Below are 23061 nucleotides of genomic sequence, written 5' to 3' on the forward strand. Positions count from 1 at the left end.
GATGTGTTTGCTACATAGTTACATAAACCAACCATGAGAAGATAATTCTCTAGCTCAGTTTGGATGATATTTTATAGTGAAAACAATGATTAAATACCACTTCTTATGATGGTATTTGAAACTTCTTAAAAAAAAATAAAAAATTTACTTCACATTTAAAAAAAACAATTTTAAATAGAAAAAAATAAAACTTCTTTGAAAGTTGATTTTTAAAAATTCTTATATTTTTCATAAAACGATAAATATCAAACTATAGTAATTTAAAAAAAAAATATTATTTAGAAATATTTAAAATTAAAAACAAATTCTTCAAAAACTCTCAAAATTTCTTCAAAACCCCATGAAACTTTACTCAAATCATTTTAAGATTTACTCAAATCTCAATTTTTCTTGGATTTACTCAAATCTTGATCCAAAAATGTAGTCCCCTAAGAGTTTGTGTTTCTGGTTTTCTTATAATATATACCAAATTTTGTTGATCCATAAATTTAGGGTGGGTTATAGGATTGCCCTGCATTATCCATATAAACTGAATATAAGTATATTTAATTCAAAATCCTTTGATATAAATAATGGTTAAAATTTTCATCCAATTTTTTATTTGTACCTTTTATTATTTTCTAATAGTAATTTAGCTTTTGTCATTTGCGTAAGTCTTTATTTTCTGTACTTTCTGTCTTATAGTCAATTGATTTATTTATTTATTTATAAAATAAAATAACTCCATTTTAAGTTAGTAAAATCGACCTTGTCCCCTCAAAATCTTATTGCACAATATCAAATTTATTTCATACATCTAAAAGTAATTCTTCTCAAGTCAACAGAGAGGAGGTTGACCAGGGACTTTACAAAGCTTAAACTTGTAAACAGTAGTACCTCTAACCTCCTTCTCTAACCAGTACTTATCAACCAAATACAATCCATCATACACATACCGCTTCCCTTTCTTATCCAGCCTCTCTTCACCACGTATCACTCTCACTAAACTCCTCTTCCTCATACTATTAGCCAAAGCCAAGTTCCCTTTAACCAATCTCTGATCTTCAGTTTTCTTTTCCTTGCTCACCACGTTACCTCCTTCACCTGTATAAACCACAACACCTGCACCAAACTTATCGCTGTAACCATACCCTTCCGAGGAAACGATGCTTGTTGCAAGCTTAACATCTCCGACATTCATGTAATCGATCCCGCACATGGTCTTGAAATGAAGCCCGACAAGACGGAGTTCGGTTTTGTACTGAAACTCGTCTCCAACGTTGACTCCAGGAACCACTCCGATTCTCTTCTCTGTGTTGACTTGTTTCCCCATTTTCTCTAACACATCTAGCGTTCGGATGTCTATTCTAGCTGTAGCGTCGAATAAGTCTCCGCCGAGGAGCCTCGCTTGTTTATCTCGGTCCAACTGTCTGAACACATCTTTGAAAAGACGCAGGACCTCAAGCACTTGCTCACGAGGAGTGAGACCGTGTTGATCAGAGCTTCTAAACGCTGGTTCTTGTTTAGAAGAAGCTTCTTTAAACCTTGGAGCTGCAACAACAGGAGCATGGTGAGAGTTTCTAAAGGCTGGCTCTTGTTTGAGACATGTTCCCTTAGGCGAAGGAGCTGCAACAGTGTAATCACGAACAGAGTTTTTAAGCTCTGGGTCTTGTTTGAGACAAGCTCCTTGCGGTTTTGGAGCTGCAGCAAGAACATGTTGATCAGAGCTTCTAAAAGCTGCTTCTTGTTTGGAGCAAGCTCCTTTAAACCTTGGAGCCGCAAGAACACGATCATGGAGAGGGTTTCTAAAGGCTGGCTCTTGTTTCAAACAGGTTCTCTTATATGTAGGAGCTGCAACATCGCAATCACGAACAGGGATTTTAAACCCTGCAGGGTCTTGTTGCTTGACATCACTAGTTCTTGGAATCTTGATGGATCTCTGAGGGTGAGTTCCACAGCCAAGTGGGTAATCTCGAATGGCGTAGACGATTGATCGCTTACGTGAACCATTCATCCTTCCTGTCAAAAACATTACAAAGTCGATTCCTTTACTAACATTATAGATTCAACAATTCAATTTCTACACAAATCAACCACAGATATCTACTTTTGAGAGATCTTCTTTCTCTATCAAACTTCACAAGAATGAGCCGAGCCCAGAGGTAAGAAGAAATGCATTACCCGAGGGTCAAGAACAGTAAACGACTGATAGATCTTCTTCTTCTTCTTCGAGCTCGTCTGCGTTTTCTCTCCGGCTCCGGCGAAACTAATCGTCGCCGGGAAAGAAAGAAAATTTCTGGTAGAGAGAGTGTTGAAGAGAATTAGTGGAGAGAGACTTTTGACTCCTTTTAACTTTTTATTTCTCAAAATATACTTTTAACGCCGTTAGTTTTTGTGGATCCCACAATTCTAACCATAAGGTTCGCATGATTGCTTTTGTGTAAAAATTAACTGCAGTTAAATCAATAACCGTATTCTTCAAGTTTGTAAAAATGCAGATTACATGTGGAAGTTCTATTCATTTTAGTGATTTTACCAAGGTTTATTGATACGTTTACACCAAAAAGAAAATATTTAAATTTCAAGGAAACTAATTCATTGATTAAAAAAACTTAACAAAGATCTCTGGTGTGTAAATAGAAAATAAAGTTCAGTGTGGTATCGAATATAGCAAAATTGTCAATTGTAAAACAGTATATGTTACGATTTTAATAATTTGTAATAAAATAATAAACATCTATTAATTTTTTTTTATAATTAAAATAATTACTTACTAAAATATTTATGCATATAGTTCTTAGTACAAAATAATTACTTACTAAAATATTTATGCATATAGTTCTTAGTATAATTACTTACTAATATTTATGCATATAGTTCTTAGTATAATTAAAATAATTACTTACTAAAATATTTTTCTAGTATCTTAATACTATAGGAGGATATGTTCTTATAAATCTCATCTTTTGAGCACAAGAAAAATATTTCAATAAGGAAACGAAACTTCCTTGTTCTCCAAGTTTAGTAGTGAGAACGAGAAGACAGTATATGACCGCCCAAAAGTGCCCTTACATAAAAAAAACCCTTCCTTTTTTTATATTATGTATATCTGCAGATGATAGCAATTTCTATTGCAGAAAAAAACTCATTTGGCCACATTTTTTCTCAGAACAAGTCAAAAAGGGTGAAAGAGTTTTCTCCTCAGATCAGAGAGAGATCTGTAAAGAGTCTTTTAAGTCTTTGTTCTGAGAAATAACAATTGAGTTTGAGAAACTTTCTTCTTTCATATCATATCATGTGAAGAAGCTCTGCCTGAGGGAATGATCCATTTGACGGCACATCAAGAAGAAGATCCTGATAAGAGTTATCATTATCTTCATAGCCACCACACACCATAGACCCACCGTAGCTCATATGGTTAAGAGAAGAGACACTGTTCTCTATAATCTCTTTGGTTTCAATGTGTTTTGATCTAATCTTCATTACTTCTTTGGGGCTCTTCATCACAACCCTTGTCTCTGGAGAATGCAAAACTCAAACTAATCAGAAACAAACAGATTTTTATTGCATAAAGCTATGGATTGCCTTTATTGAAGAGTCTTTGAATTGACCTGAGAAGTTTTGGTTTAAGCTTTCACAAGGTCTTTCAATGGTTACTAGACTATGATTATCTGATGGAGTCTGGTTTGAGACCCTTGATGAGTCTTCAATCCCTTTTCTCTGTTCCTGAGGCGAAGGTCTACGATAAGAAGCCGCAAGACAAGAAACTATTTTGTTTCAAGAAGAGTATATGACGTTAAACCTTGAGCATCTGATAGCTTTCCAACAAATGGGATTTGTCAGGATCGGATAAAGCAAGCTTTGCAAGTGTCTTAAACTCTTCAAGTTTTGATCCAGAGGAAGAAGTTGATGTTCCAAAGACACCATCTGCGACTAGTTGCTGAAACAAGGAGAAGTTTTCTTTGAACTGAGAACTCTCAAACATGCTCAAGAGGCTGGCGAAATAGAGAAAACAAAAAAAATTAAGAACTCAGAAGTAGCTGATGAAAAAAATCTGTAAAGACTGAAGTTGCATTTAACCTATCAGGAAGATCAACTTGAGGAAGTAGTTTCATCAGTGTTTGTTGCTCTTCCTTTGTGAATTTTTCTTTGAACTCATCAAAGTTGAAAACATACTGCAGAAAGCATTCAAATCAATATTCAAAGAAAACAAAAACTTTTGGGAGCTGCAAATGAATTTTACCTTCAAATCTATGTTACAGAGTGGTAAACTATGTCTCCCCAAGACTTGAGATTTGGTCCTGCAACCAAATACATCATTAACACTTGCTAAAATCAGAGTCTTTACTTGTCTAGAAGGCTTTCACATGTTATTTTTACCTCTTGAGTTGCTCCTGCTTTATAGCTTTTGCACCAAAGTTATGAGAATGTATTGATGAGGACTTGCTGCTCTCAACCAAGAGCGAGCTAGCCTCAGAGTCCTCACGAGGATCTCTCAAAAGAACACTCCCATGTCCTATCACCATCGGTGACTCATTCTCAAACAGCAACTCTTCCTCCGAAGTACCAGAGACACAACAAGAAGACTGCTGTTCCTGTAGAATACTAAAGAGATCCTTTGTGAGCTTCTCAACAGAAGAAGAAGCAGCCTTCGGACGCCCCACACACGTCCTCTTCCTACAAGCAGCAAAACTCGTTTCCCACGCGTTGGACTGATCACAGCTCTCCGAGTTCGATACAACAGACCCTGAACTCGACCTATTGTTGCTAGCTTCTTCCTCTAAAACCCTCTTCTTGAAACCGTTACTGAACTCCAAGCTGGTTCTCTTAAATGTGAAGCTTTCTTGGTATGGTTTCCTCTTTCTGTTCATAGACATTCCATTAATCATCATCATCTTTTGACCACCTCTTCGATCTTCAATCTCAACCTCATCACCTTCAGCACGAGCATGAAGTGGCGTGTAGTTAACTAGTGATCCCTTCGTTCTCCATCTGGAGCCACACGCATTGCACAGTACCGGCTTCTCCGGTGGCCCGTTTCGCCAGAGAGGTGTGCCTGTTCACAACAAATGTTACACATAATCAAATTGAAAGCAGTTCTTCTTTCTTTCCTATTATGAAACAATCTGTAAACAGCTCTCAAGTTATGGACTTTTATCCCACAAGAAAACAAATCTTGATTTGGAGAAACAACAAGAACTCACTTGTAACTCCACAGTGATAGCAAGGCCCTTGCTTCCCCATCTCTTCTTTTATCTTTTTTTTTTTTTACAAAAAGTTATTAATATAGAGATAATAGATAGCTTATAGTAACACCAAGTATAGAGACTCTGAACAAATTCTTATTAATCTGTAATTTGCTTCAGTATATAGGTTCTATGGGTGGGTATTGAGAAGCTTCACTGCGAAGGAAAAACCCAGAAACTCAAAAGTCTTCTTCTTAGAAAATTGGCCGGAGAGGAAAACAAATAAGAGCCCAGAAAATTTAGAAAAAAATGGAAGAGAAGGGAAGAATTCTCTTTTGGGTTCCTTTGAGCTAATCAGTCTCTAATAAACAACCCAATAGAAAAAGAAGAGAGAGAGAGGGAGAGAGGAATCTAACAAATGGCTGTGAAAATGGGAAAGAGAGAGAGAGAAAGTGGTGAGGCTATGGCTATTTTTTTTTGTATAATGAAAGTTAATGTTTCAGCGTCCTCTTCTATTTACTTACATTTTCATATCTATTAAAAAAAATATTAATGTATACTTTTTTAACATTTACTTCTGATCGGGAATTCAAATGTTGACCATAAACTTAAATCGAACAAACAAAATTAATTCAAATTTCGTAAGTCTAGTTTCGTTTAACCACTAAACTGCTCCATCATAATTCTTAAAGTATCACTTTTCGTTCTCTACCGTTGATGTTAATCATTGAAACGTGGTGTTCACCTCGGTTGTTGGTAACTCACATGACATAACCGGTATAGCTAGATCATAAAGATCTCTTCAAACTTGCAACCAAAATTGACATTAACGCTTTAAGCATTGGAGGTCAAGAATGGAGAGTGAAACAAACTTGAAGGAGAATCCACAATGCATGGAACAATGATCGGCAAAGAATGCCAACCGTCTCCATCCGTCGAGAGCAAAGACGATTGTCACTCTGGAACAATGGTGGATTACGAAGACGACAACCTCTAGATCTAACTTTATTAAATCCTGAAAAGAAAAATCAGTTTGCCAAAACATCCAAACAGACATCGTGGTCCTGGAAGGACTAATCCACACCCAGGTCTCCTCGTCGAACATATTCGATCTGGTTGCAAAACGACGCCCTAGTCCAGAACAGGAGAACCATGTCTGGTCTTTTTAGCGCCTCACAATCACACAGGAACGAAGGTTAAGAGATGAAAAGAATCGACACAACTCAGAAGCCAAACGTGAATGACACAAACAAAACTTGAACTAGAATGCAAGGAGGACATGCAAATGGAGATTAACCGCCAAAGAGATGGATTTGTCTGCCAGAGACGATATAGACACCCGCAATTCCAAGCCACAAACGCAAAAAAAAATCAACCAAATTCGTAGACATACAGCCACCAGATGAGATGGTAACGAACCAACAAAGCTAATTTGTTGCCTCCATTAAGCGCAAAGACACAACCTTACAATGGGTCAACACGCCGAACCTCGGTTCAAAGAGGTTTGATGCTCCACCACTCAATAGATATAACCTTCGCTAAATCAGTGGAAAACAAATTGGATAGCCTGTCTCTATCCCTTAAGCGCCGGAAAAAATTAGTGCGGATATACAAAGTGACGAAGCAGAAACTGCCCCAGAGCTAAATTTAGATATGTTAAAGATCGCATTTGAAAAAAAAATTAGGGAAGAAAGAGAACTTTTAACAAGTATTTTTGTGGAACTTTAATGTATACTTAACTTAGAGATTTTAAATCGCTTAGCTCTTTTTGTTAAAAATATTCAAAAGGACATTTCCATTTGATTAACAGTGTGTAAATGGTTAAGTAGGAAGATTTTGTTCAAATATACTATACATGTTTACATGTTAAATTGAAATACAAATAAGTACTTTTATCTATTTTGTAGTTGTGGTAAATACTAACCAAGGCTATTTACATGTGACTTTTTATAATAATTAAAAATAAGTGAGCACATCTCAATACTTTCTAGAGAATATTTTAACTGATAACGTATTAAACAATAAAATTTATGAATTACATACAAATTTTCGAACGTGTTTTTGCGTTTGAAACGCACCAAACACTGTGAACGGATTATATATTGAGGCATTTCTTTTGTAAACAAATTAAAATAATTGATCTTAACTCAATTATTCATAGAGAAACCTCCAATGGTAAGAAAGTGACGATGGGGCTGGAGGAATATCATTGCTTGTTATGCCTCATGGTTCCTGCTTGCTGACTATAGACTTTTCTTCTTATTTGTTTTTTCCTTTGATTCCAACGAAGATAATTAATATTTATTAATGATGACAGTTATATTAGTCATCAGAAAAATATAATAAAATATTGATAAGATTATGGAACCGTGTAATATTACACTGAATAAAAATACCAATTACTGAGATTACAGTTTCCTATTATTAAAATACCCTATTCTATGAATGTTTGTAGTACAATTGATGTAAAAAAATATAGTACAATGTCTACAACATTATTATATTGAAAGATAATTCTGTTAATTGTCAATTAAACTACAACTTAGTCTCATTTCTCTGATTTACATTATGTAATATATTTTAGTTGATCTTTTGTCACAAACCAACCTTTTTTCTTAATAAAATGTCATCTCCAAGTGTTAAACCAATAAAGAAAGAGTTGGAAAGGAAAGATGAAATCAACAAGGTTTGTTCTTTTCACTTTTAAATTAAAAAGTGTAGATATTTTTTTAGTAAAAATAAAAGTGTAGATATTGATGTAAATAATTGTCTTTTTAATATAAAGATAAGACTTGGCTATAAGATTAGGTTTTAACTTATTTGAAAGTATGTGATGGCATGACGTTTGGTGAATTATATCTACAGTTTTATTAATAGATTTTTGAATATCAAACAAAAATGGTTTATTGGAGTCACCGGCCGTAATGAGGACGACGATCATGGACAAAACTCTTTTCTTCACCGTTTGATTAGGTTAAAGTATTTTTAAGTGATGGGTCCCACTTCTTTAGTTTCGTGAATGTGATTAGTGAACTAATTTGGGTACATTACTGCGTGTCTACGCGTGTTATACTATTCCCACTAAGTTAGCTACATACATATAAACTTTTAAAAATTGAACATGCAGTCATCCATGATCGAGATCCACATAATGTTGAGGTTTGGTGAACTTATAACATGTTACGATGAGATGTATGAGTATGAAGTATCAGTTTATTAGGTTAATTGATGACACCTTCACGCGCCATCACAAATTTCTCAAGAGAAAAAATATTAGGTAACAAAAGTTTCGTTTTTCATTTCAAGGAAAAAGCAAATTGTAGAAAACAGTGATTATTGTTACGTAACTCCAAAAATAATGTTGAGTCTCAATCAAATAATAGTACTTTATATTCCCAAGAGAGATATAAATATAATGAAACAATAGAATTATTTTGCAAGTATAAAACGTCAAATAATTTTGTAATGGCAATATATAAAATGTTAATCGAATTGATGTTATATAGAGTAAAAAGGAACGAGACGGTAGAGAAAATCGTGACCAACTACGTCCTAATTATAGGCCAGTTTTCAAAAAAAAAAACTACGTACTAATTAATTTACGAAAATTCTGATGGAATAATGTAATAATGATCATTCAGTCGGACTGTGGAGATCAGGCGATGAAACTAATGCATGAAATCAGGTTAATTAAAATACACGAAGGTTATGCACGACAGCACGAGTGGTGCTTAAATAAAAACAAAGTATGTCAAATGATGGTCTGCTAACAATTCACATTCATGCTAAAACACAACCACTACAGCACAAAATAACAACAATTAAACAAAAAGTTTTAACTGGAATGTTATGTCCTATCTCTTTTGTTCTTTTTTATTGAAACGAAGGTTTTCCAAGAATGAAAAAAAATTACATATATGTTTTAGCATTTCACTTACTTCCAACTCTCCACCAGAGCGCTTTCCGTATCACACTATCACTTATTATCAATCGTGAGTTGTCTCGTTTCTTTTTATTTTTTGGCTCAACAACAATTTTTATTAACCAAATGTAAATACAACATTTTAATTTTACATAAATTTAAACCATGTATACAAATAGCGAGATCTAGATCACCTACGAATATATAGATAGATCCTACACTACCCAATCGAGACATCATTATATTTTTTAACCACATCAATTGGACCACATAGTTACAAAAGACTAGACCTAAACCGGTAGTAAAATAAGACATCACTAAGATAATCAATTAAACCATAAAAATGATCTACACGTAATCTGAAGGAAGCCCAGCCCATGGACTGAATGCTTCCTCGATTAGTTCCTCTGCCATCGCGGGGTCATAGTATCCGAACTCTAACGCCTCCGATTCTTATGCCAAGGAGATGGAACTAGGTGACAAGCAGATCAAGATGAAGCCCAATCTGAGTCTCGAAACATAAATCGAAGGATTTATGACTAAATTAACAAATTAGTTGAATAGTCTATCCATTTAAACAATTTATTATAGTGATTTGATAATCAAACATAAAATTAAGAATCCAAAAACAAACTCTTGGAAAGTGCTCAGCCAAAATTTTATATAAACCACAAATCTCTTTCAATCATGTTTTAAAAAGATCTTCAAAAATTACATTTTTACTTAAAAAAGCAAAATACCTAAAACACTTACACTTCGATTTTTAGAAAATTTGAAAGTAAACAACAAAATATCATCAAACCTACACCAAAATTCTACAGAAATTTTTTATTCAGATATATTGAGTAAATCTACAATATTTATCTCTCATTCCAATCAACCCCTAAAAATTATAAATATGATTGTCACGTCTAACTTAGAAATATTTTTTAAAAAGAGCAAGAATATAACAAATTTGATCTTATTTTATTTTAGGTTGAATTGCAATTTCGGTTGATCTTGGATTATACTTGAGCCGAAAGAACGACCCTAACGAAAACGACACTCATTATTTTCCGCTTGACGTTGATAGCTTCACTTTCCTTGCGAGACCACACGTTCCTACATAGCAACATTCTTTGAGTCGAGCCACATGCGGAACCACAAGATAAAGAGGTCCAATATTTGCTTTTCTCTGGCCTACCAGAAGCGTTATCAAACTAGCAAAAACATAGCTCCCAACTGATAATTTTCAACAGAGTTTCAAGATACTGATCCATTCACAATCTGGAGTCACTAAGAGGAATACACAAATAAGTAACATGTGTTGTTACCAAAACTGTTCCAAACAAGTAAAAAACACCAACGCTTTCATGTATGTACTTATAACACCCACTCTTTTTTATTTTTTGAAACACACATAACACCCACTCTATTAGCTTTCTTTCTCACTTTTTAGTCTCAGTTCCTCCTCCTCTTCTTTTTATCTTCTTTATCTGCCGAGTTCTTCAGCTGTATAACAGAAAGCCTCATCAACAAGGATATCTTTTAACAGATAAATCAATATCACGTAGGAAATAAACTTACCATAATGATGAGAACACGAACAAACACAGCTACAAAATCGGTGAAAAGAGTCAACGAATGTTTCACGTAATCCATGTCACCGAGGTGGGCCTTCTCTATAATATCTTGAGTGTCCACCACCATGTATCCCACAAAGATCAAGAGTCCAAAGTAGAGCTGCACCACCATATCCATATCAATATGAGGAATCTGGAAGAGAAATAACTACAAAAAGAGTAGAAGGAGACGCTTATTGGTACCTCAAACTTAAAGATGGATGCAGAGCCACCAAAGATGGAAGAGGCAAACTGAAGCCACATTAGCATTGACAAGCCAGACGAAAGCAGTCCTCCGAGGTAGAGGTACTCTCTGCGTCTTGCCAACATCGCTGCCCCTGAGAAACAGATAAAGGCTATCGCAGTTCCGACAAACGCAGTGACGAGGATGCTGGAATGCGATAATAAGTGTCAGCTCTAAGAGAAATCTAACAAAGAATCCAGCATGAACAGACAATGGCAAATCACCTTGGGTCAAAATCAACTGCCAGTTTGATCAAGGGACCAACTGAAGCACCTTCGAGAACAGCAGACAGGAACAGAAGTGAAAGCCTCTTTTGCTGCACCAAAAGAAACAACAACGTCAGGATACAACAAGAAAGCACGCGACCTTACGAAAGAAAGCTCACGTACTTGCTCATAAGGAGGAGAGGAGAGCAGCCAAATCATGCTTCCAAAGCATCCAATGGTAGTGAGAATACCACCGATGTTCCAGAGCACGTGGAGGTAAGCTCCAAACGCAGACGCAACGAGAGCACAACACAGAGTGAGATAAACCTACAAACTCCACAAGAAGCATAACATCCCCAATTAATAAGAACACTCCTCAACGCATATCAGTATAATTACAAAGAACTAGTTCAATATCACAAATCGTGTTCTCCACAGAGACTAACACGACGAAATTAGAAACCCTAGAAATTTGTAGGAAGTACAATCGCAACGATTAAAACAAAACTGAGATGCGATCGAGTCTACTACAACGATCAACACCGTGAAAACGGAATGAATCTCTGTGAATCGAATAACTAGCGTCTCTAATCAAGAACCGGCGGTTTGTTCGAGGAAGAAGGAAGTTACCCTCTTGAGATGATTCTGGACGGCGGGAGAGATCTGACGGAGGTTTTTGAGAGAATCATAGCTCCAGCTTCTGCTTCCTGGTTGAGAATCGAAGAAGGACGAGAATGAATCCATGCCTTTTGTTTTCTTTTGCTTTGAGAGGGGAAAAATTCACGAGATAATGAAACTGTCGCTGAAGAAGAAGCCTTCGGTATTTATAGGAGGAATTTAAGATTGGAGAATATTTGACGATAATGCCCTCGCTTCTTACGTGTTAATTACCTTTCGGGGGGATTCAAACACGCATAGTTCCGGAAACTTCTTGAAACATCATGGAGGAGGTCGTCGTATTGTACTGAATCTTTGCCGCGAAACAAATGAGAGCCAATAAGCCAATAAAAACTAGCCACGTGGAATTTCGGCAATCAGTTTTCGCCAGGTCAAGAGTTTTCAAGCTTACGAATCATTTTCTGTTTGTGTTGGCTGATATTTTCTCGAGAAGAAAATTTCTTTATTTAGAATAATTATGGCTCCGAATGGTAACTGCGGTTTGAGCGGTACGGGACAAACAGTTTAACTGCAGTGCAGTTTTAACAGTTATAAAAACGTATAGATATATGGTATATGTAAAAAATTTTGTTACTGTTAACTGCGGTGCGGGACGGGAAGTGGGTTACCATTCGTAGCCTATAAACAAGGGTTTTTGCACTAGATAACAAAAAAAAGGATATAAATTAGCTAACAGGTAACAGTACTGTATAAATTGTGGTAATACCGAGCGTGCCCCTAATATACGACCTGTTACACGTTACACGTGAGCTGAACACATTGTTTATTACCACAAATGCAAAGAACTGAGGAGAGAAAGAGAGAGAGAGAGTGTGTGATAATAATGCAAAGAATCAAGAATATTCAACTACTATTTTTCTTTCCTGCAAAAATCCAAAGCGCTTAGATACATTTTATATGTTAAAAGATCGTCTCGTTCTAAAAAGTTAAACTCATTCTCTAGTTGTGTCTAAAATTTATAGAATTTATAACCGGTTATAGGTCTGATGTTTCGGTTTTATAGAATTTATAACCGGTTACTGATTCCAATATGAACTTCATGCAACATATATGTCTAATATAGGATCCCAATAATAATATCACACTTTCTTCTTCTTAATTAATATTTCACAATATTAAGTTTTTTACATCAACCCATACGCCGAAAATATTAAACGTTATATCTTAGGTTGGATAGTAGATAAAGTTTATCTTACAACATACGATTACTAACATCACAAAAACTCCCCTTTCTTGAAAGCACTTTCTTAGATATAATCATAACTCCTTTTATCACACCGAGTAGAAAAAATCTTCGCTAGGTCTCAAAATATCTCCCTTTTATCACAACTAGATTTTTTAACCGCGCTACGCGCGGATAAGATATTATATGTATTTCTTAATTCTAAAAAATAATGTATAATATTGTATTATATTATTTAAAGAATAAAAAATAAGACTACATAACATAAATATATTTTTTATATTTTCTTTGTGGAAATCATTATGTTGTTTGATTGTTGTACTTAATTCACATATTTGCATAGATATTTGTGATAGATGAATAACTATATTTTTATTATCAGTAAATAATATATATTTATTATATAATATAAGAAAAATAGAATTATTTACTTTTTAACAAACTTGTCTCATGTTGGGGACTCGGTTATAGACATATCATATTCGAATGAAACATTTTTACACTTATCAATCTTCTTAACAATCAAGAAACAAATCTGAATATCAAAATTCATACGATCTCTTTGTGGAATAACTGCTCTGAAGAAATTGAATTTATGTATCAAAAAGGACTGGAAATGGATGTGCATATGTGTTATCTAAGTCAGCTTTACAAAAAACTATTTATAGTTCATATATCATTTATGTCCATCCTATTTTTTTGTCCATCATTTCTTAAACATCTTGAAATAAGTAATGCTAATTAATAATAAACTTTTTGCTCACAAAATAAAAATCAAATTTGTCTAATTATCGCTTAATTTGTCTAACTGATATATGTATTTCTCAATTCTAAAAAAATAATGTATAATATTGTATTACATTATTTAAAAAATATAAAATATGACTACATAACATAAATATATTTTTTAAATTTTCTTTGTGAAAATCATTATGTTGTTTGATTGTTGTACTTGGTTCACATATTTGCATAGATATTTGTGATAGATGAATAACTATATTTTTATTATCAGTAAATAATATATATTGATTATATAATATAAGAAAAATAAAATTATTTACTTTTTAAACAAACTTGTCTCATATTGGAGACTCGGTTATAGACATATCATAAACGAAGGAGACATTTTTACAGTTATCAATCTTCTTAACATTGAAAAAACAAATCTACATATCAAAACAATATCTCATACGATCTACTTGTGGAATAACTACTCTGAAGAAATTGAATTTAGGCATCAAAAATGACTGAAAATGGATGTGCAGATATGTTATCTAAGTCTGCATCACAAAGTACTATTCATAGTTATCATTAATGTCTATCCTATTTTTTTGTCCACCATTTCTTAAACATCTTGAAATAACTGATGCTAATTAATAATAAACTTTTTGCTGGAAAAAAAATCAAATTTGTCTAATTATCGCTTAAATATTTTATTAATATGGTCTAAGAAGCTTTTAAGTGATATCATAGTTTAATTTATTAGTTTTTTTGTTAATTTTTAGAGATTTTTGTATTTAAGATTTTTTTTCATATTAAGCTTCTATTTCTTTCACAGAATTGATATATATATATATATATATATATCATAAAAATTACCATCAAATCAGTTTTACTTATTTATTATTTTGTTTTAACGAAAATACATTTTTTAAATAATTTAATTTAAAATAAAATTATATATTAATTTGCTGTATTTTAACAATTTCATTGATTTAATTAATTTGCTTTGGTGGATAACTTAAAAAGTTTTCATATGAATCGGGGAAAGCAAGCTTATGTTGTTATATTATATTTATTTTGTGTATATAGAATCTATATATAATGCTAGTGTAATAAAGAAAGAACATTATTTTTTTGTAACTTCAAAAAGATACATTATTACAATTTAAAATGAATCAAAATTGAATAAAATGGTAATTAAATATTTGTAAATCTAATTGTTTAGTTGGATTCTCATGAAAAAAAATCGATTGATTAAACAAATGTTTGAAAATTTGTTGTGGTAATGTTTTGTCTATAAATTATAAAATTTATTGAATTAATATATTTAATTATTGCATCCTTAAATAATATTTTATTAAGACATTAGGAAAATATGTTTTGAGTTGTTTTGTCAAATTGTACAAAAATCTATGCTTTTTCATATTTGTAACTTCAAAAAGATACATTATGACAATTTGAAATTAATCAAAATTGAATAAAATGGTAATTAAATATTTGTAAATCTAATTATTTTTTATCTTGTTTAGTTGGATTCTCATGAAAAAAAATCGATAGGTTAAACAAATGTTTCAAAATTTGTTGTGTTATTGTTTTGTCTATAAATTACAAAATTTATTGAATTAATATATTTAATTATTGCACCCTTAAATAATATTTTATTAAGACATTAAAGAAGTATGTTATGAGTTGTTTTGTCAAAATTTTACAAAAATCTATGTTTTTTCATATTTGTCACGAAAATTTATATGTTAAACTTACTTTTACAAAATTCTTAACTTTGTCACGAAAACAAAAATCTATGTTTTTTCATATTTGTCAACGTTCTCACACTTTCTAAGAATATATTAGCTTAGTCACTTATTTTTTTTTTTTTACAAAACAAAGTATCGGAGTTTTGAAAGTTGAATTCATATTATTGTAAATGTACATAAGAGTTTGTGATTATATACTTAGTGGTTCTTGTATATGTGTCCAAGAAAGTTTCAATGGCTTAGTGGTAAATGTCCTATATATATATCATACTAACCCGGGTTCGATTCTCACCTTTGCATTGTTTTTTTATTTTTTACGAAAAATAAATGAGATGACATGGCAATTTTGGATTCTCTGATTGGTTGATTTTTCTATCCTATGTGGACACCCTCTCCATGGCTTATATCCCCCTTTTAGTATAGTATAGATGGCGCCAACCATTTTAAAAATTTATACATCTCATCTCTCGTAAATTATTGCTCCTTCGATATGTATGTACATCAACTATGTCAAATTATAACCGGTTTTCTACATATATTGCTATTCCTCTCCACTTGCAATCAAAATACATTTTATTCTTCAACCCCGGTAACAGGTAAACGTTTTCGTCTCAGCTCGAGAAGAATATTGACAGCACAGCACAATTGTTACATGGTTATGCAAATATTTAAAAATAATACATAGATCTGCAATTACCACGAGAAATTTATATATTCAGCTAAATAGGCATATAAACAAAGCTTCAGAAAAATATTATTTATACAGCTTAGTGGTGCAGAAAAGATATCCAGATATAATTTTTCATAAAAAAGATTCAGTATAATAATGCATGTGAAATTAGATGCAAAAATGATGGAATTGTCTGTTATACAAATTATAAATATAATATTTTTAATATTTTATGATATAATATCAAATTAATATTTAAAATAACAGTGTAAAAAATGTAATGAATTTTTGACGTCATTCTTTAAAATTTTTAAAACCTTTAAGTTATTAACAAAAAAAGATCCATATAAATTTGAGTTTTGGTAAGTAATTAAAGTATGGTATCTGGTTTCTTTGGGCGGAAGGCTAAATTGAAAGAAAAATTGAAATGGGCTTCTAGTTTATATATAAATGAATGAAGTCCTTTGATAATCTCGTTTCATCAGAACACAAAACGTCACGTAGTTTCAGTAAGCAAACAAAAAAAAACGAAAACGACATACATTCGAAGCGATTAACGATAACATCTCTTTCACTTCCTTCGAAGCTCATTCCAAACCACACATTCAAACTAACTGAAAAAACTAACTGAAAACAGAGGAGAGAGAGAGAGAGAGAGAGATACAGAGTGTGTGAGCAAGCAGCAAATGTCCCTATCAATGGCGTTATTCTCCCCGCCGATCTCTTCTCCGCTTCAAAACCCTAATCACACCCCCAAGATCTCACTCTCTCTCCTCTCCACCAAGCGCCTCTCTCTCTTCTCCCTCACTCGAGCCTCCTCCTCCGAAAACGGCACGTCTGCTACAGTCTCTGCAACCACCGTTGAGATTCCAAAGCCTGCGTCGCCCGCTAAAGAGGAAGTTCCGGTTAAATCTCCGACGGAAAGCTCCTCCGACGAGACTAATTTGACAACCACCACGACGGAGATCAAGTTTCAGGATGCGAAGTGGGTTAATGGAACATGGGATCTGAAACAGTTCGAGAAAGAAGGCAAAACCGATTGGGATTCTGTAATCGTTTCTGGTTAAGTGTGCTCTGTTACTTACTACAAAAGCTCCTTGCTTTGGTTTTGTAATACGTTATAGGGTTGTTGTATAATGTGTAGAGGCAAAGAGGAGAAAGTGGCTTGAAGACAACCCGGAAACAACTACTAACGACGAGCCTGTTCTGTTCGATACCTCCATTATTCCATGGTGGGCTTGGATGAAGCGGTATCACCTACCAGAAGCTGAACTCCTCAATGGTATAATAACTCAATAATGATCTTGTGTAACTTTGCAACTAAACATGATCTCAAGTTTGTTTTTTTTCTTGATTGGTGGGTATTGTCTTATAGGTCGTGCTGCGATGATAGGGTTCTTCATGTCTTACTTTGTTGATAGCCTTACCGGAGTGGGACTTGTTGATCAAATGGGAAGCTTCTTCTGCAAGACACTCTTGTTTGTGGCTGTAGCTGGAGTTCTTTTCATCCGCAAGAATGAAGATTTAGACAAACTCCAGGGTTTGTTTGAAGAGACAACCTTGTATGACAAGCAATGGCAAGCGGCGTGGAAAGAGCCGGAATCATCTTCATCAACGGTTTCTTCAAAGAAGTGAACAAAGTTTCTTGCTTTTGTTTCTTCTTGTTATGTGATGTTTGTGATCAGTGTAAGTCTCAAGATCATTTATTTATTGTATTACTGATCTTGAGATTGTAATCTTTGTGGCTTTATAAAATCTCTATGAAAAAGTCACAAAGAAAGAGTAGAGAAACTAAGGAAGATCCTTGACTTTGTAAACCAGATCTCTTCCTGTGACTCTTGAGTAACAGAAAAGAATACAGTTCTACAAAAAATTTACCAATTATTTAGCTGTATAATTCTTCACTTATCCCAAAAGGTATATGATCCACATGAATCTCAACATATATTATACTAGGAGGAGAGTGGACAGTGAATCAAGGAGCATACATTATGTGCTCAACCATATGGTTTACATGAATGACTATGGTTTACATGAATGATGAGAATCTCAACATATTTTATACTAGGAGGAGAGTGGACAGTGAATCAAGGAGAATACATTATATGCTCAACCATATGATTCCATGCACATTTATTATAACAACTAGTGTTTTCTCCCGTGCTATGCACGGGCACCGTCTTATACTTCCTCTATTCCCGAAAATAAGATTTTCTAGAGTTTTCAGGTTTATTAAGAATGTAATAAATATTTAAAGTTTAATTTACTATTTATTTTTCTATACACTTTCCAATAACTATTGACCAATAAAATTTAATCAATTCAATTATTCATAATTAATGTTTCTCAAAAATATACAAAAGTACCTTAAAATATAGAAAATCTATATTTGTGGAACAAAAATAAAATCTAGAAAATCTTACTTTCGGAAACGGAGGTAGTAATAAACAATGAAAAATGTTTTTGAGTTATATACAATTTAGAGTGGAAGTAAATATTATTTTGAAGGTTATATAATTTGGAGTAAAAATATGTATTTTGAGGATTATATTTATTGTTGTTGTTTATATATCTTACAATACTCCAATGTGGACACAAGATAAACATCATATATTAATCTGTTTATCAAACAATAAACCATTACATATGAAAAATCAAATTCAGGGACACAAAATAAGGTTGTGACGAACAACCTTTTTAATTGTTATCATGTTCATTATTTTTAAGTATATATATACATAATACCAACCTTAATTTGGACCTTCTTCTCTTACGATTCTTTTTTATAATTTTCTTTTACGTTTCTTCATTTTAATACCATACAGTGTATTCTTAAAATATCTACAAATAAAATATAGAAACACAGTGTATATATTTGAATCCTACGTGATCAGGATTGATCTAGACATGAATCTTTCTCTTTTCTCTTCCTTTTAGTTATTCCCACAACTTTTTTTTCTTCTTCTTGTGGTGACTCTCAAAATTTTAAGGTGTTTTTTTTGGCTAAAAAAATGTTTTAGGTGTTTAGTTAGTAATTTTAGATTTTGTCAATTTTGATATATTTTGTTTACGTTTACTTTTGTCACAATGTAGTATTTAGTTTTTGCCAAAATGTAGAAAACCAGAAAAGGAAAAAAGGTCATAGTTAAGTTATAAGAAAAAAGGTTAAAAATTTACTTGAGTTGGGCATTTATAGTTTTACTAACCTGGAGTTTAATCTTCATCCGCCAACTTTTGATGTATGCTCCGCCTATCAAACTTTGATGTATCCATGTTTGTGTTCTTTTTCTCTGTTCATTGAAAGAGATGCCTTACGAAGAATATTGGTGTGGCACACCACTTGGCAATAAACTATTTTGGTGTTCATGTAGAACTGTAGATTTTGCAGTGTAAGTGTAGTTACGATCATAAAAAGTATTTGATGAACCTGTTTTTTTTTAAGTTTTGATATGTCTGGTTATTAGAAGAAGAAATTTCAGAAAGAATAAATGGAGTTATAGCAAACAATTTAGGAATTTACGTTAAATCTCATTTCAAAAAAAAAGTTAACTGTTTTAAAGATAGAGAGATCATGGATATAATGTGAGAATTTTTAGGGATTTTTTAAAAAATATAAGGTAAATAAATAAAATTCAACCGAACTGTTTTGATTTTTTTTCTGCATTTACGTTTTTTATTATTTAAATTTTAAAAACGTTTCCACATGTCATTATCTTATTCGCTAGGCGACTTGCGCTTTAATATATAAAGGATAACGCATCACCATTTGTAAACCGTGGTTGGATGTAAAAGGTACAATTTATAATTTACCAACCAAAAGCTCAGAGTAATCACATTCACAGGTGAGTTTTCTCACTTATTAAACTAAAACCCAAACTTTTGCTCACATATCCACAGGCACACACATAGTTTTTGAAACCGAAAAAGAGATAAAAGGAGAGGACAGACAAAGCGGTGGGTAACTTGATGATCTACAAGTTAGAGTGGCCAAGACGGAGCAGTACACGGTGCCACGATGTATTGAGCACCCCTCTTAAGTTCCACACTGACTCCACATTTTCCGGCTGAACATTGGCCGCCGAATCCACCTACCCCACAATTCCCATAATTATTATACGAGAGAATAATTCACTTTATTATTATCTGAGAGAGAGAGAAGTTTTTTTACCGCTTTGGCGATGACCTCGGTGGTACTCTGGGAGACATCAATAGTGGCTTCAAACAACACCCACGCCCATTTGTCACTAGAGCTGTGCTCAGAGATGTAATCCTTTTCTGGTTCCTGTGTTCTAGAAGCTTCCACCCAGCTTTTGCCTCCATCCATTGATATATCCACTCGCTCGATCCCTCGCCCACCTCCAGAAACCGCATATCCTTTGATGCTTACCTGCAAAAAACCCAAATATTACAACTCAATTTGCTACTGCATTGGTTGGGAAATGACATCAGAGTTCTCACCTTTCCAGGCTTCACCATTTGCACGTCCTCCAAAGAGCAGATTGCACTCTGTTCACACCATAAACAGGAAACATATTTGGTGGTGGTCCAAAGAAATAATGCTCGGTTTAAAATTCTATAATCAGACCAAATTCAACAATATAGTATACCTGAACAGGGAAATCCATTTGGGGCCTCCTTGTGGACCAGTCAATATTGTCCCAATTGACAGAAGGTGGGAACATTTTGTAATCTTTTTGCATGAAAAATCCCTACAAACACAACAACACTGTGATCCTTTAGAGCAGTTTCTGATTTGCTAAAAAACAGTAAAGCATGCATGCTGAGAGCACAGACCTGGCATTCTTCAGCGATTACATTGATGGAATCAAGCCATTTAACCGAACGAGCACCAATCACACCCGGGACAACCAGCCTTAACGGATACCCGTGATCCCTGTTCAGGATCTTCAAACAAGGAGAAAAAAAACATTTAATCAACATACAACTGAGCAATGAAAAAGAGAAGGAGAGATATAAAAACCTCTCCATTCATCTCATAAGCGAGTAAAACATCGGCTTCAGGATTTGTGGCTTGGTTAAGAGGGATTGACGCCTTGTAAGGCCCACCATTCTCCTCCTACATAGAGACGAATCAAATCAAATCAAAACCAAACGCATAAACTAAAGATGAAAGGGAAAGGTGTATATATATATAAATACCTTGCAGCGATCAACACTGACAAACTCAACATGTCTGCCACCTAAACTGGTGGAGCTAGTGAGCTTTGGAACGCCCAAAAGCTCAAGAACATCGGCCAATTTGGCCCCGCCCCACACAGCTGAAAGGAAACACTATTATTAAACAGTCTTTGTATTATAAAAAAAAAAGATAAATCTTTGGAGAAAGGAAGAAAGAACCGTTGCCAATGGCAGAAACATCCCAACCAACCCCTCTAACATTCCTGACTTTGCTCATAGCAGTTCTTCTGTTACCCGCACACTGTAGAGTGGCAGTGACATTGTACTTGGGCAGGGACTTGATGTCTTTGATGAATAGCTTTGTTGGGTTATCGATCAGTCCGGTGACAGACACGGAGTAGCTGGTAAGTGGAAACAAAGATCCATATTCAGACAAAAGGCAAATTGCAAACCAAACTGAAAGATGGAGAGAAAGAGATGTGTTACTTGTCGATGTGATCGATAATGGGAATGGGGCCGTGATTTCGCTTGTAGAAAAGAGGGACGGGAGTGACGTAAGATTGAACTAAGGCGGAGCGAGGAGGTTCGGCATTGAAGGGCTCCTGTCATCACCACAGAACCCCAAAAATGGAATCAATAGCAGATCGATGGATCAGAAACGAAGCAAAGAAAAGAAGAAAGGAGGGGCTTGCCTTTGCGTTGATTTTGAGACAAGGGTCACGAGATGGTTCTTGCGAGTAATCTGAAGGTCCGCGAATCCCAGGCATATCTTCTTTTTTTTTTTTTTTTTTTGCAGATAACCAACACGAAGACGCTTCCTTTCCAGTCCACCACCAAGACGCTTCCTTTGCTTTGTGGTCAGAGAGAAGGAGGACTTCTGTGGTCAGAAAAAGAAATGTATCGGCCCATATACTCGGCCCAAATTTCGATTGGGCAAGGTCAATCCCTCCCTCCATGATTTTGTTTCTTTGACTTTCTCTTTTCTTTTTTTACTAGGGGCTGGCTGGACCCCGCGCAAGCGCAGGGGAAGAGGTCCATGTAGTTGTTGCACAATCTGTGAAGGTGAAAACCATAACTATGTTAGTAATGTTGTGCATAAACTTGACTTGGTGCAGTGGGTTGGAGGTGGGGGCGTTAGCAGGGAGGTGTAAGTTGTGTCGTTGAATACCGCGAGGAAATGTAAAAGACATCCACTGTACGTGTGTTTGTTTTGTGAGGTTTGATTTAGGGCCTGACTGGTTCAAACACAACGGTTGCGGGAGTTTGTGGATGAGGGCGGTTGCGGTTTCTAGCGGTTTTAAGAGATTTGTACGATTGGTACTGCGGTTAAAAATTGGTACGTTTGCGGGTGACTTATGACGGGTTAACTACCAAATGCGGTAACAGTCAAATAATAAATTAACAATATTTACATTTAATATAATTATAAAAATATCAAAAATCATAAAATTATAATAAATAAAAAATTTATATTTAGAAAATTATAATTTTAATTTTTGAAAATTTATTGAAATTTTTTTTATTATAAAATTTTATAATATTAATTAAAATATAATAGATATAATATTTTCATAATTTTAATTTTAAATATTTTTACTTTTGTATATATATTGTTTTAAAAAAAAAGAAAAAAAATTTACCCTCCTGCAACTGCCTGCAACCGCAAACGCTAGCTGTAGCCAGCTTTTGAGTTTATGAGATTCGGAGCGGTTTGAAACGGTTTAGACGATTCGAGTGATTGTTGCAAACCGCCGACAACCGTTACCAACCGCAAAA

At 34.0% G+C, this 23061-nt stretch overlaps 5 protein-coding genes across 6 annotated transcripts; 1 reads left to right on the forward strand and 4 right to left on the reverse strand.

Moving 5' to 3' along the window:
• Window positions 1-726: 726 nt before the first annotated feature.
• LOC125599569 (YDG domain-containing protein At5g47150-like) lies at window positions 727-2336 on the reverse strand. Its single transcript, XM_048772820.1, has 2 exons — window positions 2161-2336; window positions 727-1998 (listed from the first exon to the last, which is right to left on the reverse strand). Exon 2 carries the CDS (start codon window positions 1991-1993, stop codon window positions 818-820), a length of 1176 nt encoding a protein of 391 aa, XP_048628777.1. The 5' UTR covers window positions 1994-1998; window positions 2161-2336; the 3' UTR covers window positions 727-817.
• A 607-nt stretch (window positions 2337-2943) lies between these two features.
• On the reverse strand, window positions 2944-5653 carry LOC106400640 (GATA transcription factor 27-like). Of its 2 annotated transcripts, none has more exons than XM_013841001.3 (7): window positions 5184-5653; window positions 4360-5035; window positions 4223-4280; window positions 4060-4154; window positions 3782-3974; window positions 3591-3705; window positions 2944-3497 (listed from the first exon to the last, which is right to left on the reverse strand). In XM_013841001.3, exons 1-7 carry the CDS (start codon window positions 5221-5223, stop codon window positions 3268-3270), a joined length of 1407 nt encoding a protein of 468 aa, XP_013696455.1. In that variant the 5' UTR covers window positions 5224-5653; the 3' UTR covers window positions 2944-3267. The 2 variants fall into 2 exon arrangements, with proteins under 2 accessions (XP_013696455.1, XP_013696463.1); XM_013841009.3 differs by having other exon boundaries at window positions 3591-3699; window positions 5184-5652.
• Window positions 5654-10298: 4645 nt separating this feature from the next.
• Window positions 10299-12064, reverse strand: LOC125599559 (bax inhibitor 1-like). The gene is made up of 6 exons (XM_048772810.1): window positions 11769-12064; window positions 11322-11465; window positions 11157-11248; window positions 10893-11079; window positions 10654-10809; window positions 10299-10578 (listed from the first exon to the last, which is right to left on the reverse strand). The coding sequence occupies exons 1-6, from the start codon at window positions 11880-11882 to the stop codon at window positions 10528-10530; spliced, it is 744 nt and encodes a 247-aa protein (XP_048628767.1). The 5' UTR covers window positions 11883-12064; the 3' UTR covers window positions 10299-10527.
• Window positions 12065-16734: 4670 nt separating this feature from the next.
• On the forward strand, window positions 16735-18040 carry LOC125599560 (light-harvesting complex-like protein 3 isotype 2, chloroplastic). The gene is made up of 3 exons (XM_048772811.1): window positions 16735-17208; window positions 17291-17428; window positions 17522-18040. The coding sequence occupies exons 1-3, from the start codon at window positions 16833-16835 to the stop codon at window positions 17779-17781; spliced, it is 774 nt and encodes a 257-aa protein (XP_048628768.1). The 5' UTR covers window positions 16735-16832; the 3' UTR covers window positions 17782-18040.
• A 1885-nt stretch (window positions 18041-19925) lies between these two features.
• LOC106400610 (sulfite oxidase) lies at window positions 19926-22171 on the reverse strand. Its single transcript, XM_013840967.2, has 10 exons — window positions 21978-22171; window positions 21772-21887; window positions 21505-21686; window positions 21307-21425; window positions 21128-21223; window positions 20941-21051; window positions 20754-20855; window positions 20605-20652; window positions 20315-20533; window positions 19926-20234 (listed from the first exon to the last, which is right to left on the reverse strand). Exons 1-10 carry the CDS (start codon window positions 22050-22052, stop codon window positions 20118-20120), a joined length of 1185 nt encoding a protein of 394 aa, XP_013696421.1. The 5' UTR covers window positions 22053-22171; the 3' UTR covers window positions 19926-20117.
• Between the last annotated feature and the right edge of the window lie 890 nt (window positions 22172-23061).

Source organism: Brassica napus, unplaced genomic scaffold, assembly GCF_020379485.1.
Source record: "Brassica napus cultivar Da-Ae unplaced genomic scaffold, Da-Ae ScsIHWf_18;HRSCAF=40, whole genome shotgun sequence".
NCBI lineage: Eukaryota > Viridiplantae > Streptophyta > Magnoliopsida > Brassicales > Brassicaceae > Brassica > Brassica napus.